Below are 17,213 nucleotides of genomic sequence, written 5' to 3'. Positions count from 1 at the left end.
TGATTTGATGAGTTTTATAAAATTTAAGGACTCATTAAATTAAACTAGATTTTACTGAAGTGAGAGATCTAATAAAAATGCCACTTTGACTTTGGGGAGGTTAAAAAAGGAAAGAGTTTAGAGTGATTTAAAGGGGAATAAAAGGACAATGAAATTTAGAAGACCTGAGGGACCACAGTAAAGATTAGTTTTTTCTCAGAGGTGGGGTAGCACGATGATAAATTATTCAGCCTACAACCAACGAGCAGTGAGCAACTTGCCATCTGTTTCCCCTTTTTAAATTATCATTATGTAACAACACATCTTAAAATCTTTGAATGCCTAAACTCAGAGTGTTTGAGTGTGTCCTTTTTTTATTCCCTAGCTTATTATCTTTTATGTGATCTAACTTGAGAGTTTATTGTTTTACTCTTTAGTGTATCATTGCTTCAATCAATACATTAATCTGAGAAAGTATATACAAAATGTATTGTCTTAAGAAGAGGGATTGTCAATCCTTATTTTCCTTAAGATGAAAAAACATATATTTTTGAGAAATTCGTAGATTGTTTTGCAAAGATTGGCATTAAATTGTGGCTTCATTTATTATTATTATTATTATTATTATTATTATTATTATTATTTTAGCTGAATGTGGAGGTCGTTTTAAAGGAGAATCTTCAGGAAGAATCTTATCTCCTGGTTATCCCTTTCCATATGACAATAATCTGCGTTGCATGTGGATGATTGAGGTAGATCCAGGAAACATTGTCAGGTAAATGGGTTTTATTTTCTCAGAATTACTGGGGAATCTGAAATTTCTGATCAGCCTCAATATACAATATCAAACAACAAGGTCTGTCAATATCTTTAGCCTTGGCCAAGAAGAACCTGGTTTTTATCTCTTTAAAGTATAACAAGTATTCACGGGTATGATTATTGTCACAGTGGTAGTTCATATAACCCCTAGATTCGTAGTTTTCATAGACCACAGAGATCGAGAAATGTTTTCTGCTTCTTTAGGACTTTAATCTTTCAATTCTTGGTGATTCAAGACACTAAGTCCACCATTTTGATAGGGATACAAAGTTGTGCTGTCATCGTTGTAAATTCAGCATCAAGAACGTTTGGAAGGAATAAGAACAGAAGGGGACTCAGTAACAATTCCCTGTCTTCCCTGGGTTTAGGCATATCTCTGGAGCATCAGCTCTCTGCCCTGTTAACTGTGTTTGATTTCCCTTTCCAGATGAATTTAGTTAGGTGGCTCACAATTCTTCACATTATTGACCCTTTGACGAGGGCAGAACTATCATCTCCTAAAACAGCACCAGCCAGCTTGCCAAAGTTATCACGTTGTCTAAACCCTAGTTTAACTACTGTGATCATGACAAGGAATAGGTTAATAAATGAACAAAAATAAATCCTCCCTTCAGACCTAATTTGAGCTAGTTGGTGTGTTATCACTCTCAAAACAATGACTTTAAATTTAAGAATTGCTGTTTTATGTAAAGAAAATTTCAGACAGGCTTCTGGGTAGTGAAGGTGGTTATGGAAAACAAGTATCATTCTTCATCAACATGCCGAAAGGTGTACTCCATGCATTGTTTGATGTGAACAGATATATTACTACTGCAAGGGAATTTGCAGAACTCAAAGTAGACTGCACCAGATCAACCCTCAGCCTATTTTTCTTTAGTATAGATCGCACGTTGTTTTATTTAAATATTAGAATTACTAAACTTAAAAATGATAAATTCAACAGGATTCTGGAATTTTTTAAATTAAAGAACAATATTGGATATTAAATTGCAACACAAATTTAAAGCTGTGACATTTCACATACCTAACACGGATGTGATATATGTAGAGAGAGAGTGGAGCATGTTGCTGTAACTGGATTTCTAATTTTTGGCCCTGGCCACGAAAAATATCAGACAATAATTATGTCTAGGCTAGATATAAAGCAGATTTAACGTGAAAAAGGTGTTTTTTTTTGGTTTTTATGCATTTTGGGGGGAGTAGGGTTGGGCAAACATTAATTTTCACATTAAGGAACTTCTTTATTCTTAGATTGCTGGGTATGATTATAATGTTGAATTTTTAAAAAATACTTTTTCTGTATATATTGAAATGTTTGTGTAATTTTTTCCTCATATCTATTATTGTGATGAAATGTATTGATTTTTTTTAATATGAACTCATTCTTGCATTCCTTGAATAAACCTCATTTGATTTTGATAAAACAAACTTGAAACATCGGTAAAAATATATGCTACGGATTCAGAAAACTTGAGTTCAATTCATGACTCTGCCACCCTTTGGCCAATTTTATTTAACCTGCCTCAAATCCATTTGCCACATTTATAGAATTGAGATCAAATACGTGCCTGCTTCATTAAGTCATTATAACCATTAAACAAAGAAAATCTACGTAATGCATTTTGCACAGTGCCTAGCATGTACTAGATGCTCCATAAGTGTCACCTACTGTGGCTACAGTTAAAATTCACAAACACACCCGGCACCTGGGTGGCTCAGTCTGTTAAGCATCTGACTTCCGCTCAGTTCATGATCTCAAGGTTTGTGGGTTTGAGCCCCATGTAGGCTCTGTGCTGACAGCTTAGAGCTTGGAGCCTGCTTTGAATTCTGTGTGTGTGTCTCTCTCTGACCCTCCCCCACTCGCGCTCTGTATCTCTCTCTCAAAAATAAATAAGAATGTTTTTAAAACATTCTGAACACAGAAAAGACTGTAAATCTGAAATTTCTATAATTTACAAAGGTGATATGATAGACTTTTAATCATATTCTAGAAAAATAAATTATTCTGTTTAAGAAACATGTATTGAGGTTATATATGCTGTTTACCTAATTCATTTTTTATCTGATAGTATAAAAAATATCTAATAAAATTAAAGATGCATATCTGGTATATCTTTTTATTTAAAACTGAATCCATGTTTGAGATAATTAAATAGAGATATATGGTTCTCCCACAGCCTACAGTTTCTTGCTTTTGATACGGAAGCATCACATGATATCCTCCGAGTATGGGATGGTCCCCCAGAAAATGAGATGCTCTTAAAGGAAATCAGTGGATCTCTTATTCCTGAAGGAATCCATAGCACTCTCAACATAGTCACCATCCAGTTTGACACAGATTTTTATATCAGCAAATCTGGATTTGCAATTCAGTTTTCAAGTGAGTTATTATTTTATTTCTTAAATGAAAAGTAGGAATGCTATTCAAATAGTATTTTAACTTTCCTGGCCAAACCTTTTAAAATTTTAACGATCCTAAATATGCTTATTTCTGGTCTTCCTATTATTCATCTTCAGTGAAGATAAAATATTCTTGGAAAAAAGGAATATAATTAACTTGGAATTAATCAATTACTCGTTGAGACCTTCTCTCTAATTGTCAAGCCATTTTTTTTCAAGTAAAAGTGCTGCTAAAATAATTCAGCAAATGAAATAATTACATTACAAAAGCTTTACATTTCAATTTACCATAAAACTGATTATTTCAAAATGTGAAAATTTTTAGATAAGGGAGGAAATGAATACTTGCCTTTACAAAAAAAAACAATCCTATATTATTACTAATTTTGTTTTTCTCTTTTAAAGATCTTAATTATATATTCCCAGATATCTGTGACAAAATATTTTAGATCTACTTCTAAATTAAAGACTTCCTATAACAATATAATGTCATTCATTGTAAGTAATTACCAGTGTTCATGGCACTTTTTTTCTTTTATGGCACTGCTAAGTGGCTAAATATATGTTGTTCTGTAAAAACGATTTTTACTTAGTGGCTGGAAAAAATGAATAAAAACTTAAACTTTTCATTATTATATTTTTACTTTTATTGCCAACATACATCACCTCTTTGGGAAAATTATCAAATGGATTTTCTAACTTTATAGTCTTTAAAAATCCTATTAACAGAAACATATGCAAATTTCTAAGATCATCTATGGAAAGCATACAAACCAGTATTCCTGAAATGTGCCTGAATCCAAGTCCTGACTCTTTACTAACTGCTGACTTTGTGTCCCTGACCTCATCATCTTAGGCTGAGTTTTCTAATTCACATAGGTATAATAATGCTTATCTCATAAATACATTATTAGGATGTAACATGATCTTGTATACACTGTATTTGGTATAAAGTATATAGTTGGTGCTCAGAGAACTAATTTTACTATATTAGTAAATGTAATATTGAAATCTTTTTTAAAAAGTAAAATAAGCATAAATAACTTTTGAAATTACTGTCCACAAAATATATCACTCTTAGGTAAATAACTGGTTAATACAATTAAACAACTTGGCAGACTTTTGGTTCATGGAACAGAGTTGTTTGACCTAATCGACTAACATAAGTGAATTATTTTGTATTGTGTAAACCAAGCTGTTGTGAAAGTGTGGATCATTATGGAAAAGCCAGTATCTGTAATTTCATGCTTTATCTTTTGAGAAAAAGAATGAAAAATGAAATGATCATATAATCAGTGAACACAAATGGCTTCTAATTCTAAAAAAACCTACCAGTTGAATATTCTTCATATTTATATCTTCTATTTTTACTGTTTATTTCTCTTTTTTTATGAAGATATGGCAATTTGTCAGAGATAGATGTTCAATTTAAGTTCTTTCTGGTTTGGTAACTAATAGCTCTCCTTTTCGTTACCTTAAATTAGTACCATATAATATTTTATACTTAAATGGTTATTGTGATTTATAATTTGACTATACTCATGTGAAAAATTGTTTAAGGCTAGCGTTCGTGAATGCCAAGTTCATCTGCTCAATAGATACAGGCTGTATTTATTTATTTACTTACTTACTTACTTACTTACTTACTTATTTATTTATTTCCAGGAATTTTTACTGCAGATTTTTCAGTTAAATTAGTAATGCATTTTTAGATTTATTGTATTTATAAGGCATTTAAGGAAACAATATGTATTGTACTAGAACTTTAATAAATCTGTCTTCATAATAGTCTTTTAAGATGCATAGAAATTTATACTAGTGATCTGAGACTAAAAACCTACCCATTGAAATAAAATTACTTGGAGGGTGAATATATTATATTATGAAAAGCATCAATCAATGAAAATGAATCCCCTTTTTGGATATCTTCTTTCACTCATTTTTATATGGCTTTCCAAGTGTCCAGATTTAAAATTCAAAAATATTCTTTTCATGAATGAGACCTTTCTTGGTGTGCCAGAAAACATGTTAAGAGCTTTATACACATAATCTCGTTTAAATCTCATAAAATCCACATGATTTATGTTTGGTCACCCCCATTCCCCACATAAATACAGTGAGGTTTAGAACGAGAGCTAATTTGTTCGAGGTCATAGTGCTAAAAGATACCTGGGACTGTGGCTCAAATCCACATGGGAGCTTTTTGCTGTGCCAGGTGCCTGGTAAATTAATAGCAGTTATTGGCATTATTGTGCTGTCATTATTATGTAGATCTTATGCCAGAGGAAATAGAGAGCTTTTAGTTATAAATTACTAGTTACAATGAAGTTCTACAATTTAATCAGCTCATGTTTCTGATTATGCTCCCAGTTTCCACATCTTACACCAGTAAAGCAGGAGAAATGAAGGAAAGCCGGAGTGCATGCATGCCCATTTACAAGGGACCATTGCCCCCTCTGGCGATAGCCATTTTGCCCTATTCTATAGAAAAGCTATTTTTAAAGTGGAAGTTGAAATAAGGAGTTTTATGTAAAGTCAGCAAAGTTTCAAAGTAAACCATTAATCTTAAAGAAAATGTTAACAGACTATAGGCCAATAAACCACTACTGCAGGTGAGATTTGGCCTGCACTGTAGAGTTTTCCAGTTCAGTGGCTCACTCAAAGTCTTCTTCCCTACGTAAATTTGAATCATGTTACCCATTCATTCATTTGCTCATTTACTGTAGGGAAATCTCTTAAGGACCAGTTATTAAACATAGTTATCTCCAATTATTCCACAATTGCATTTTCTTTTTCACCCAGGCGAATCTTCTTAGTCTCATAAATACACACATGTACTCCTACTCCTACACACACACACACACACACACACACACACACACACACACACTCTGTGCTTTCTGTCTAAACCTTCTTTCACCCTAAGCGTTTTTTCTGCTCCTTTTCCTTTTTTTTTAATGTTTATTTATTTTTTGAAAGATAGAGAGACAGAGTGAGAATGGAGGAGGGACAGAGAGAGAGAGGGAGACACTGAATCCCAAGCAGGCTCCAGGCTCTGAGCTGTCAGCAGAGAGCCCCATGTGACGCTCCAACCCACAAACCATGGGATCATGACCTGAGCCAACGTCAGATGCTTAACTGACTGAACCACCCAGACGCCCCTCTGCTCCTTTTCCTTAAGTCTTGCTCCATTGTGCAGACTCAGCACCAAGCCTTCTCTTTATAAAACATTTCCTGACCTCCATTTCTAAAACATATTCCAGCCCATGCCCCAAGAACTAGCTGTAATTTTTTTTCCCCAAAGATGAGAATAATTTATCAATTCATTGTTCTGAAGATGTTTTCATTATGTGATCTTTGCTTCCCAAATACCTCGTGAGTACCTTTGCCTCCCTAAATATCTATAAAGACAAAGATTCTATTTAGGACAAGCATATAACTTATTGTCCAAATCTAGGACGATTGTTGAAAGTGAAGGAAGACACTATTTAAAATTAAGCTGGGTAACAAGCTTAAACCAGGAGTCGTAGCCAAATCAAGCTGTATCATTTTGATTACCTCAGACTTGTATTCTGTCCCCTCTCCCCCACCTCCACAATACCCAGGCCCCTTTTGAGCAAACAGCTGTTGTTGAGTGAGTGTCAAATAATAAATTTTTAAACGAGAAACAAGTCAGGCAATAGGAGAAGAGTCTTCAGCGACAAAATGCAACCAATGAAATGTATTTCACTGAACTTTGTGCGAAGTGAATTTAACTGAAATGTAGGTCACACACCAACTTTGTAATCATCATCAAGCCACTCTCAGCAGCCCCAAGACTTCCATTTCATGATCTCTTCATTCTTTGCAGAGACTGTCATGTTGCCTCTTGGTGTTATAGTCTGCGAGGCACTTTTGCTTAATCAGAGCTACTTAAGTCTGACACCGCTCCTGCTGTCCTATGTGCTGTCCTTGGGTCTCAGCAGTCAGCCTCTATATCTCCTGCTTAAATGTATAATCTGCCTCTCCTGTCCTACTTTAGTTCCATGGGGAAGGCATCTTTGGGGTATCATAGTGTCATTTGCCCACGGAATAGTTAATTTTGACAGAGCATTTTCTGTGTTCTTCATTCTTTGACCTGTCTGTTAAGAATCTACCCCTGCTGGGTAATACAAAATACGAAGGCCCATGCTTATACTGTTGACTCTCAAGGACATGGATCCCTTAGCCAGAGGAAGGTGAGGTCGCCCAGCCTCAAAAGACTGCATGGTGTCCCTGCCTTTTTCCCCATCTTCATTATCACTGCCTGCATTGCTGTGACAGTCAACTAGCCACTCACTTCATTGTCCCTCCAGCCAGACTTTTCTACGCATTTCTACCTGACTGATGTTTTTAAAATACAAATCAGACATCACCCCTCTGTTTCATTATTTTTTGTCTACTCGTCGCTCAGCCATAAGTTCAAAACTTTGGAGTTACTTTTAAAGCCTCCACAATTTGCCCCCAAACTACCTGCCAGCATAATCATTCACTACTCATTTATACACATCCACTTGTCTAACTACACTGTCCTGAGAGGACAACGTCCTTTCACATTTCTGCTTCTCTTCCATATTCTTAAAACACTTCGGTCCCCATACAAAATCTATAAATTCTTAGGTATTTTCCAAGATCCAGGACAAATGATACTTCTGACACTGATGAACTTCCAGGCAGAAGTAGTCCCTTCCACATTTGTACTGCTCTGGCATTATGTGCAATTTTTATTAGATTCACCAAATGGCCCAGGTGCCCAGGACAGTCCTGGTTTACGCATGTCGTCCTAGCATCCTGACTGGTTTCGAATTTGGATCTGTATTTTTTTAATAGAGTATCATTATTTTGGCCAACATCAAGCCAGTATTCTGTTAAAATACCCAAGGTGTATTTCTTAGACCTATGTTTTGTATTTGATGTCATCTAGTAGTGTGAGATATGTTTACAGTGCTCAGAGTAATTATAATACATGATTAAATTTGAAAAACAAATACTGATAAGCAATCTACATTTTTCAATCTTTTCCATGTGCCAGGTAATTCACACTTCCCTTTCAAGGAGAATGTATAGGGCACTTGTTGATAAATAAATTATTCTCGGATATGAACACCTAACTCATTCTGATCTTGGAAGGTAGTAGGAGAAGCAGTTAATGCTATTGCCCTGCAAGCTATTTTGTATAACAGCAAGTTATGTCATAGTCTTGCTGTGGTTTGAAAGATACATAAAGCTGTCAGGACATGAATTGGCAGGATTAACAGGAAAAATGTGTTCTTGAAATATGCACAGAAATAGATGTTCGGGAGATAAGCTGGAAAGCTATAGTACATAGTCTGCATGTTCTTGCCATGAGTGTTTTTGTTATTTATTTTATCATAGAAATAATTTTTAAAATTATATGGCAGTAGACATTTGTGGCAGCAGTGGGATTTTAAAAAGTACACGTATAAGGGTGCCTGGCTGTCTCAGTCAGTTACGCATCTGACTTTGGCTCAGGTCAGGATCTTGCAGTTCATAGGTTCAAGCCCTGCATCGGGCTCTGTGCCAACAGCTCAGAGCCTGGAGCCCTCTTGGATTCTATGTCTTCCTCTCTCTCCTGCTCCACCTGCTTGTGTGCTCTCTCTCTCTCTCTCTCTCTCAAAAATAAATAATAAAAACATTAAAAATTTTAAATGACATGTTTAGTGAAAATGTGTGTATTGAATATTTACTTTTTAAGAAAGCTGATTTCACCATCCAAAAAGCAAGTCAGTTCAGCCAAAGGATGCTGTCAAGAAGGGACTAAGCACAAAGCCATGAAGATGTAACACAAACTTATCTTTGAAAAAGTTGAAACTGAGCCCAAAAATATAGCAGGAAAGAATTTAGACTATTTTTATTAGTATTTATAAATCAAAGTATTTTAGTACATCCAGAAACACACTTTTAAAAGAAGCAGAGTCCCACATAATCTAATTTCGATAAAACATATTTAGGTAAAAATGTTTTACAGGGGAAATCGTATGCTGATTATTTTCCTATACAGCCAAAAAAAAAGTTGAATACTGAATTACGTGCGACTTTATTGCCTTGTGTTTCATGTTAACAGTATACAGGGCAATATTATATTCTAAAATATAAAATTAAATGCTGATTTGAAGCCATGATGATGTGTTAGCTCCAACCAGCTTCATCATTTTAAAATAGCTAATGTATTAAATAAGTCTTGGTTATTTTAAAATACCTATCTTCTATAGCCATATCTTTTTAGTGCAATTATTTTCTAAATGAAAGTGCTCTCTGGCACCATGATATCATTGGTAGTAATGGGCCAGTTTTTTCTACTAATTTATTGACCTTATATGAAAGATGGGATATTTTGGCTGAGAATGTAGTGTGTATGATAATAAAGGTGAGATATTGGAAATTTTAGACCTAAGAGTGTACTATTTTAAGATATTGATATGGAGTATTGTTTTATGAACAAATTCCCCACACATTTTCAAACAATAAATCATCAGAATAGCTATTTAGATTAACTATATAGTTTGAAGACTTTTAGTGCTTCTATGTTAAGGATTATGTACAAATTGCTCATAATATCTGTATGTTAATAATCAAAAAGCCCAATAATATCTCAATTAAAAATAGAATTGATTATGTGGGGCACCTGGGTGGTTCAGTCAGCTAAGCATCTGACTCCGGATTTCAGCTCAGGTTGTGATCTCATGGTTCATGAGACTGAGCCCCATGTCTGTGCTGTCAGCACAGAGCCTGCTTGGGTTTCTCTCTCTCCCTCTCTCTCTGCTCCTCCCCTGCTCCTGCTCTCTCTCTCTCTCAAAATAAATAAATAGACAATTAAAAAGAAAAGAAAAGAGGGAAAGAAAAGAAAAGAAAAGAAAAGAAAAGAAAAGAAAAGATTATGAAAGTGCAGCTGGCACATAGTATATATTAACATACATGGGGACCACAGTGGTGTCAATGACCATGTAAAAACCAGAGACATTAATGTGCTTAAAAAGCATGAAGTTTCATTTAGAGCAAATGAAAACTACTAAACTAATTTTATCACTTTGTATTCTAAATTTTCTTCCTCATGCATATTAAAATTGTTAATATGCCAGTTCCCATAGAAGAACTTCACAAATAGTTCAGTAAGTTCAATTTTATATTAGTCACATCATTGCTTTAAATAGAGAATCAGTAACATCAATTGCCTCAAGTATTTTAATTCCAATAAAAGTTTTATTTATATCCACTTCATGAAATCAAAGCATGGTCTTTAAAAAGTTCCTTGAATCAAAGAAAAAAACATCTAATATTATAAATCCAGTAAAAATATTAACATTTTAATAATTTTAAATTTTCTTAGACTTGTTTTATGATCAACCATATGGTTTTCTAAAAGTACCATATGCATTGAAAAGAATGTGCACTTGGTATTATTGGGCAGAGTGTTTTGTAAATACCAGTTAAGTATAGTTGGTTGATAAAGTTGTGTTTGAAGTATTCTATATCATTACTGGTTCTCTGTCTACATTTTTTTTAATCAACTGATGAAAGAGAAGTATTGAAATGCTCAGTTGGACTCTACTTATTCTTTCTGTCTTGCCATGTTTTTGTGTGTGTGTGTGTGTATTATGAAGACCTGTTATTAGGTGCATAACATTGTAGATTTTATGTCTTCTTAATGACTTAATTTTTTCATTACTGAGAACTATCTTTCTTTTTCATTAGTAATTTGCCATTTCTTGAAATTTACCTTGTCTCACATAAATATCTTACAATTAGTATGGCATTGGTATACTATTTATCATCTTTTTAATTTGGTAGTGTGTTTATAATTAAGTTAGGTACCTAGTAGATAGCACTTGATTGAGTCATGGTTATTTATACAGTCTAAAAACGTATACTTTTTGATTGTTGTCTTTTAAATTATTAGACCATTTACATTTCATGTAAATTTTTCCTATAGTTAACTTTGTCTACCATATTACTATTATTTTTATTGGATCTACTTGTTCCTTTTTTCCATGATATTTTTTCCTCTATTAACTTTTTTTTTTAACCTTTTGAACCCATTCACCCATTTCTCCACCTCCCTCATTCCCTGCCTCTGGCAACCACCTATTGGTTCTCTGTATCTATGAGTTTTTTGTTTGTTTGTTTCTTTTAATTTTCTTTACATTTCAAAGTAAGAAAAGGCATATGTTATCTGTCTTTCTCTATTTCACTTAGCATATTGCCCTAAAGGTCCATCCATGTTGGACCAAATGGCAAAGTTTCATTCTTTTTTATAGCTGAATAAAATTCCAGTGTGTGTACACACACACACACACACACACACACACGCAGTTTCTTTATGTATTTATTTAATAATAGACACTTAGGTTGTTTCTATATCTTGACTATGGTAAATAGTGCTGCAGTGAACATGGGGTACATGTATATTTTTGAGTTAGAGTTTTCATTTTCTTCAGGTAAATACTCAGAAGTGGAAATGCTGGAACATATAATAATTCTGTTTTTAATTTTTTGAGGAATCTCCATACTGCTTTTCATAGTGGCTACACCAATTTATGTTCCCACCAACAGTGCACAAAGGTTACCTTTTTTTCTACATCATTTTGTACACTTGTAATTTCTTATCTTTTTGATAATAACCATTCTAACAAATGTGAAGTGATAGCTCATTGTGATTACAATTTGCATTTCCCCAATGATTAATGATGTTGAGCATCTTTTCTGTACCTTAGCCATCTGTATGTCTTCTTTGGAAAAATGTCTGGTCAGATCTTCTGCCCATTTTTTAATTGGATTGTTTTCTGTTTGTTTTTGTTTCTGAGTTGTTTTTTGCTACTGAGTTTTACGAGTGTCTTATATATTTTGGATATCAGCGCTTTATCAGATACATGATTTGCAAATATTTTCTCCTATTTAGTATGTTGCCTTTTCATTTTTTTGATGGTTTCCTTGCTGTGCAAAGGCTCTTTAGTTTGATATAGTCCCACTTGTTTATTTTTGCTTTTGTTGCTTTTAGTTTTGGTGTCAGATTTTTTAAAATGTCACTATGTCTATGGAGGGCCTTTTGTGGTACCATACAAATTTTAGGATTATCTGATCTATTTCTGTGAAAAATGCAATTTGAATTTCGAGAGAGGTTGAACTGAATCTATAGATTACTTTGGGTAGTATGGACATTACAACAATTAATTCAAGTCCATGGACACATATCTCTTCATTTATTTGTGTCTTTTTCAATCTCTTTCCCTAAAGTCTTGTAGTTTTCAAAATGCATATAGGTCTTTCACCTCGTTTGTTAAATTTATTCCTATTTTACTCTTTGTGATGTATTTGTAAGTGGGATTTTTTTTTCTTAATTTCACTTTCTAAATGTATTAGCTATGTATTTTTTTGGTACCTGCTCTAATATTTATAGCATGCATTTTTAGCTTAGTAAAACCCAGCATCAAATTCTATTATTCCACTTCTCATAGAAGAACCCCACAATAGTGTATTCCCATTTCCCCCTCAATCCTTTGGACTATTGTTTTCATTTATCTCATTTCTATGTATGTTAACACCACAATACATTTTTTAAGCTTTAAGCAGAGAATTATCTCTTTTTATTAAAAAAAGTTATTTTTTACATTTATTCATTTTTGAGAGATAGAGCACAAGTGGGGGAGGGACAGAGAGAGAGGGAGACACAGAATGAGAAGCAGACTCCAGGCTCTGAGCTGTCAGCACAGAGCCCCACGCAGGGCTCGAACTCAGGAGCTGTGAGATCACGACCTAAGCCGAAGTCCGATGCCCAACCACGGAGCCACCCAGGCGCCCCAAGCAGAGAATTATCTTTAGCTATTTTTTAAGTAAGACAAAGTTCACATTTAAAAATTTTAATATTAAATATAGTTGTTTGTTTTGTGATAATAATACAAATATAAGTTTTGATGATACATAGCCTCGTGATAAAAACGAAGCTCTCATAAAATTAAGAAACAGAAAGGGGCGCCTGGGTGGCTCAGCTGGTTAAGCATCTGACTCTTGATTTTGGCTCAGGTCATGATCTCACACTTTGTGATTTCAACCCCTATGTAGGACTCTGCTGACAGTGCAAAGCCTGCTTGAGATTCTCTCTCTCCTCCTCTCTCTGACCCTCCCCTGCTCATGCTCTCTCTGTCTCTCTCTATCTCAAAATAAATAAACTTAAAAAATTTTAAGAAATAGAAATATACTTAGAATTGCTTGCAGTGTACGTGTAATTCATAACTCTGACCAAGCAAATGCTACTCATCACAATAAAATTGTTAAAATTTACAAATACTTTTATATACAGTGAAATAACAGTATTATATTTGTGTGTGTGTATGTGTGTGTGTGTATGACAGAGTAATGCTGATTCAAAAAATAAGTAAATGAGTGTGTCAGTACTCTTTTCTCTTTTTTGCTGTTCATTGTCATTCAGACTTAGAAAGATTTGCATCTCTGAAGTACTCTTGTAAAATCAACCAAAAACCCTACTAAGGTGTTGAAATTTTCTGCAAATAAAACTTTTAAATGTGGTTGTTTTTCATTAAATCAGTTGTAAATCTTTAATCAAAATATTCAGTTATTGGAGTGCTAAAGATCATCAGCTTTGAAGTTTTTGGTGAGTTGCAATTGTCAAAAACAAAGTTTAGCATCAAGAAGACATTTAAATGTTATTTCTATGAAAGTGTGAATGCTCAAACACTGTACAAAATTAAAATTGGAAATGATCTTATTTTTAATTGTATTAAATTTATATTTTATACTAGAATGGAATAAAGTTGAGAAAATACACAATTATATAGCTTGTAAGTGAATATTTTTAAAAATCATAATTTAAGAGGGGCGCCTGGGTGGCTCAGTCAGTTAAGCGCCCGACTTCAGCTCAGGTCGTGATCTTACGGTCTGTGAGTTCAAGCCCCGCGTCGGGCTCTGTGCTGACAGCTCAGAGCCTGGAGCCTGTTTCAGACTCTGTGTCTCCCTCTCTCTCTGACCCTCCCCTGTTCATGCTCTCTCTCTCTCTCTGTCTCAAAAATAAATAAACGTTTAAAAAAATCACAATTTAAGAAAACTTGTTTGACAAGTTTTATGTTATAATAATCTTTGTCAAAGAAAGGTATCTGAAAAGAAATAAGCATTCAGTGTCTTTGAAAATATTTGAGCTGAAATATATACACATCACTGAATGACAAAAATAAAATTGAGACTTTCTTCCATTTTAAAAATTAGCTCTAAGTTTACCAGATATCTCAGCCCATATAAAGAGGAAACTTTCTTTATTAAAAATAGTATGGCCTATGGAGATATCAGTTTAACATGCCAATATTTTAAATGTATTAAAAATATCTTTAACAATGTTAATAATAATATATTAATTCTTTAGAAAAATAGTAAAAGGCACTAAATAATGGCTAAGAAACCAATTAAAAATGTACATGTGCATTGTAAATTAGTATTTTGCTAACATTATTTTTAATGTTTAGGTAATTCATATAAAGAATGTATTTTTGTGCACAGATATTTGGAATTTTTAAGAAATTATTTCATTTTAAAAACTGTTTTTGTATAGATAACTATTTTGAAATGTTCATCAGTGTAATTCCAATTTTGTTAGAACATATTTTTAATTATACAAGTTATTTTTAACTTCTTCTTTCATTCCCAGAATTTTGCAGTTTGAATGGTAAAACATCATTTTAGTATAGTAAAGCTATGTACACATCTGCTGTCCCTCTTAGATTATTTTCCTTTGAAGAACGAGGATATTATCGTATTAATATTTGTATCCCTAGAAATTGGCACTGCACCTGGTATTACGTACTTAGCAAATGTTAAATGAATCTGATTGAATAGGAAGTCTCTTTAATAATGTAAAACTAAATGTGCACTGGCAGTTAAAAATAATGTAAAATCATTTTTATGTGATTTTTCCCTTTTTTGTTTATTAATTCTAGTGATCCCTTAATATTAGTGTTCAACTGCAAATTAGACTTTTATATAAACTTATATAATTTTTAGATATAAAATCAGTTTCCTCTGTAGGTAACATTGGGTCCGCAACCTAACATGCCTTTGATTTCACAAAAACTGCATCAACAATTTTATTCCCACTTTTGTCTGTGTACTGGAGCATAAGCATCAGTGAAGGTAGGGAGGTGTCGTCTCATTAAAATCTATCTCCAATATGAACCATAATACCTGGCTCGTTGTGGTTGCATAACAATTATCTGGTGAAATAATTGAATAAATATGTCTTTTTAAAAAATAAATTTCTAGAGGTGCCTGGGTGGCTCAGTCGGTTAAGTGCCAGCTCAGGTCATGATCTCACAGTTCTTGAGTTCGAACCCCACACGGGCTCTCTTTTTTCGGAGCTGGTTTCAGATCCTCTGACTCCCTCTCTCTCTGCCCCTCCCCGGTATGTGCACAGGTGCTACATTCTCTCTCTCTCTCTCAAAAATAACTAATCATTAACAAAAATTTAAAAAATAAAAATAAATGTCTATGTTCTTGGAAGTGTACTACAACACGGGCTTTGAGATTCCTTTTGCATCTGACGCATTAGCAGCTTCATTTCCTTCCTGAGTTGATGGGAATGTTTCTGTCATGCTGCCATCTACTTTAACCTAACTTGCCATATCATTAGGTGTATCCTTAGAAACATAATGAAATTCTAAAGATAGCCACATTACTGAGGAGCTGGCAAAGTGTAAGCCTAATAATGATGTTGAACATTCTTTATAAAATTGATGGATCTTGTACTAAGCAAGAGCTCAATCAAGGGCAAAATACTCCAGGGTGAAATCCACCTCTAGGTTACCAACTGCATTTCAAATATTTTCTGATTGATTTGACACTGGATGGGATTTCCTTCCAGGTTAAATATTCCCATTACCCGACTTGAATTCCTTACAGATATTGAAATGGAGAATATAGGGCCATTTCTCAGTCCATACTAAAGTGTAAGGCAATAAAACTGGAAGAGAGGGACTTAGGGCTTAAACTTAAACGAAATTTGGACTGTGACCTTGCTGAAGTCTCCTGATGTTACAAAAACATACAAAACCACTGGTCTTTAGTGATTCAGAATTGATATTTTCATAGGATTATATAATTGTTAGAAAAGAATGTTAAGATTTTTGTGATACTAAAGCGGGCAGGTAAAATATTACTATGCCAGTTTTACAGATGAGGCAGCTAAAATTCAGGGAACAAGTGCAAATATGACCAGTGTCCTTTCTTAACGTAGTAGAGACCAGACTCTAAGTTTCTCTTACTTCTGATAACTATGTATTCAACTATATGAAATCCTAGGTTTTTCTTTTTTGAAAGTTCTTCTGATAAACAAGTTTACATCAAAGAGTCAACTTTCTGAATAGAAAGGATACACTGGGACTTACGAGTGATTTTAGGGTATTTATTCCCTATTATAGAAAACAATGGAATAAGAAAACCAGAACATTAATTTGCCCAAGGTCACTAACATAATAATTCAGACGTTGCCTCTGAATAGTTCAAGCTGCTATCCATGTCATGCCTGAAATCTACACATGCACTAGTTAGGATTGTAAAATATGTATCAGGTGAGGTACATATTTCCAATTGAATTACACTCTCAATTATTTTAAAACAAATATAAAATGAGAAGTCAGAAGTGTATTTATAGCAATGATGAGTTTTAGCAATGCTGAGAACTCAGTCATGGGCTGTACTACCTAGTGGTATAAAATTCTCCATACAAGGCAAAACCACTGACATAAAAAATAGAATAAAAATTATAAGACTATATTTTTGCTGATATTCAATTTATTTCTTATGTCAGTGATTTTTTACCTTTCATGGAGAATTTATTTATACCAAAGTATTTTTATCTGCATGCCATAATAAATTAGAATTTTGCAATGAGAAATTTTTACTTTCAAAATGGAAGTGTTATGTGTTTTATTGACATTAATAGTATAGGAAAATTATATATGCAGGTGAAATTTTAAGTT

General features: G+C 33.6%; 1 protein-coding gene across 2 annotated transcripts in view; it reads left to right on the top strand.

The window, feature by feature from the left end:
- CSMD3 (CUB and Sushi multiple domains 3) overlaps positions 1-17,213 on the top strand; it is a 1,257,946-nt gene that overhangs the window by 940,750 nt on the left and 299,983 nt on the right. For both annotated transcript variants that reach the window (XM_047073797.1, XM_047073796.1), the window contains 2 exons: positions 628-754; positions 2,976-3,178. In XM_047073797.1, coding sequence (XP_046929753.1) covers positions 628-754; positions 2,976-3,178 — 330 coding nt within the window. The remainder of the gene's footprint in view (positions 1-627; positions 755-2,975; positions 3,179-17,213) is intronic.

This window comes from Lynx rufus, unplaced genomic scaffold (assembly GCF_022079265.1).
Source record: "Lynx rufus isolate CCGP_SWC_20201006 ecotype Redwood Valley unplaced genomic scaffold, mLynRuf1.p SCAF_12, whole genome shotgun sequence".
Lineage (NCBI taxonomy): Eukaryota > Metazoa > Chordata > Mammalia > Carnivora > Felidae > Lynx > Lynx rufus.
Note: the sequence above shows the minus strand (reverse complement) of the source record. Positions and strands in the feature narration are given on the sequence as shown.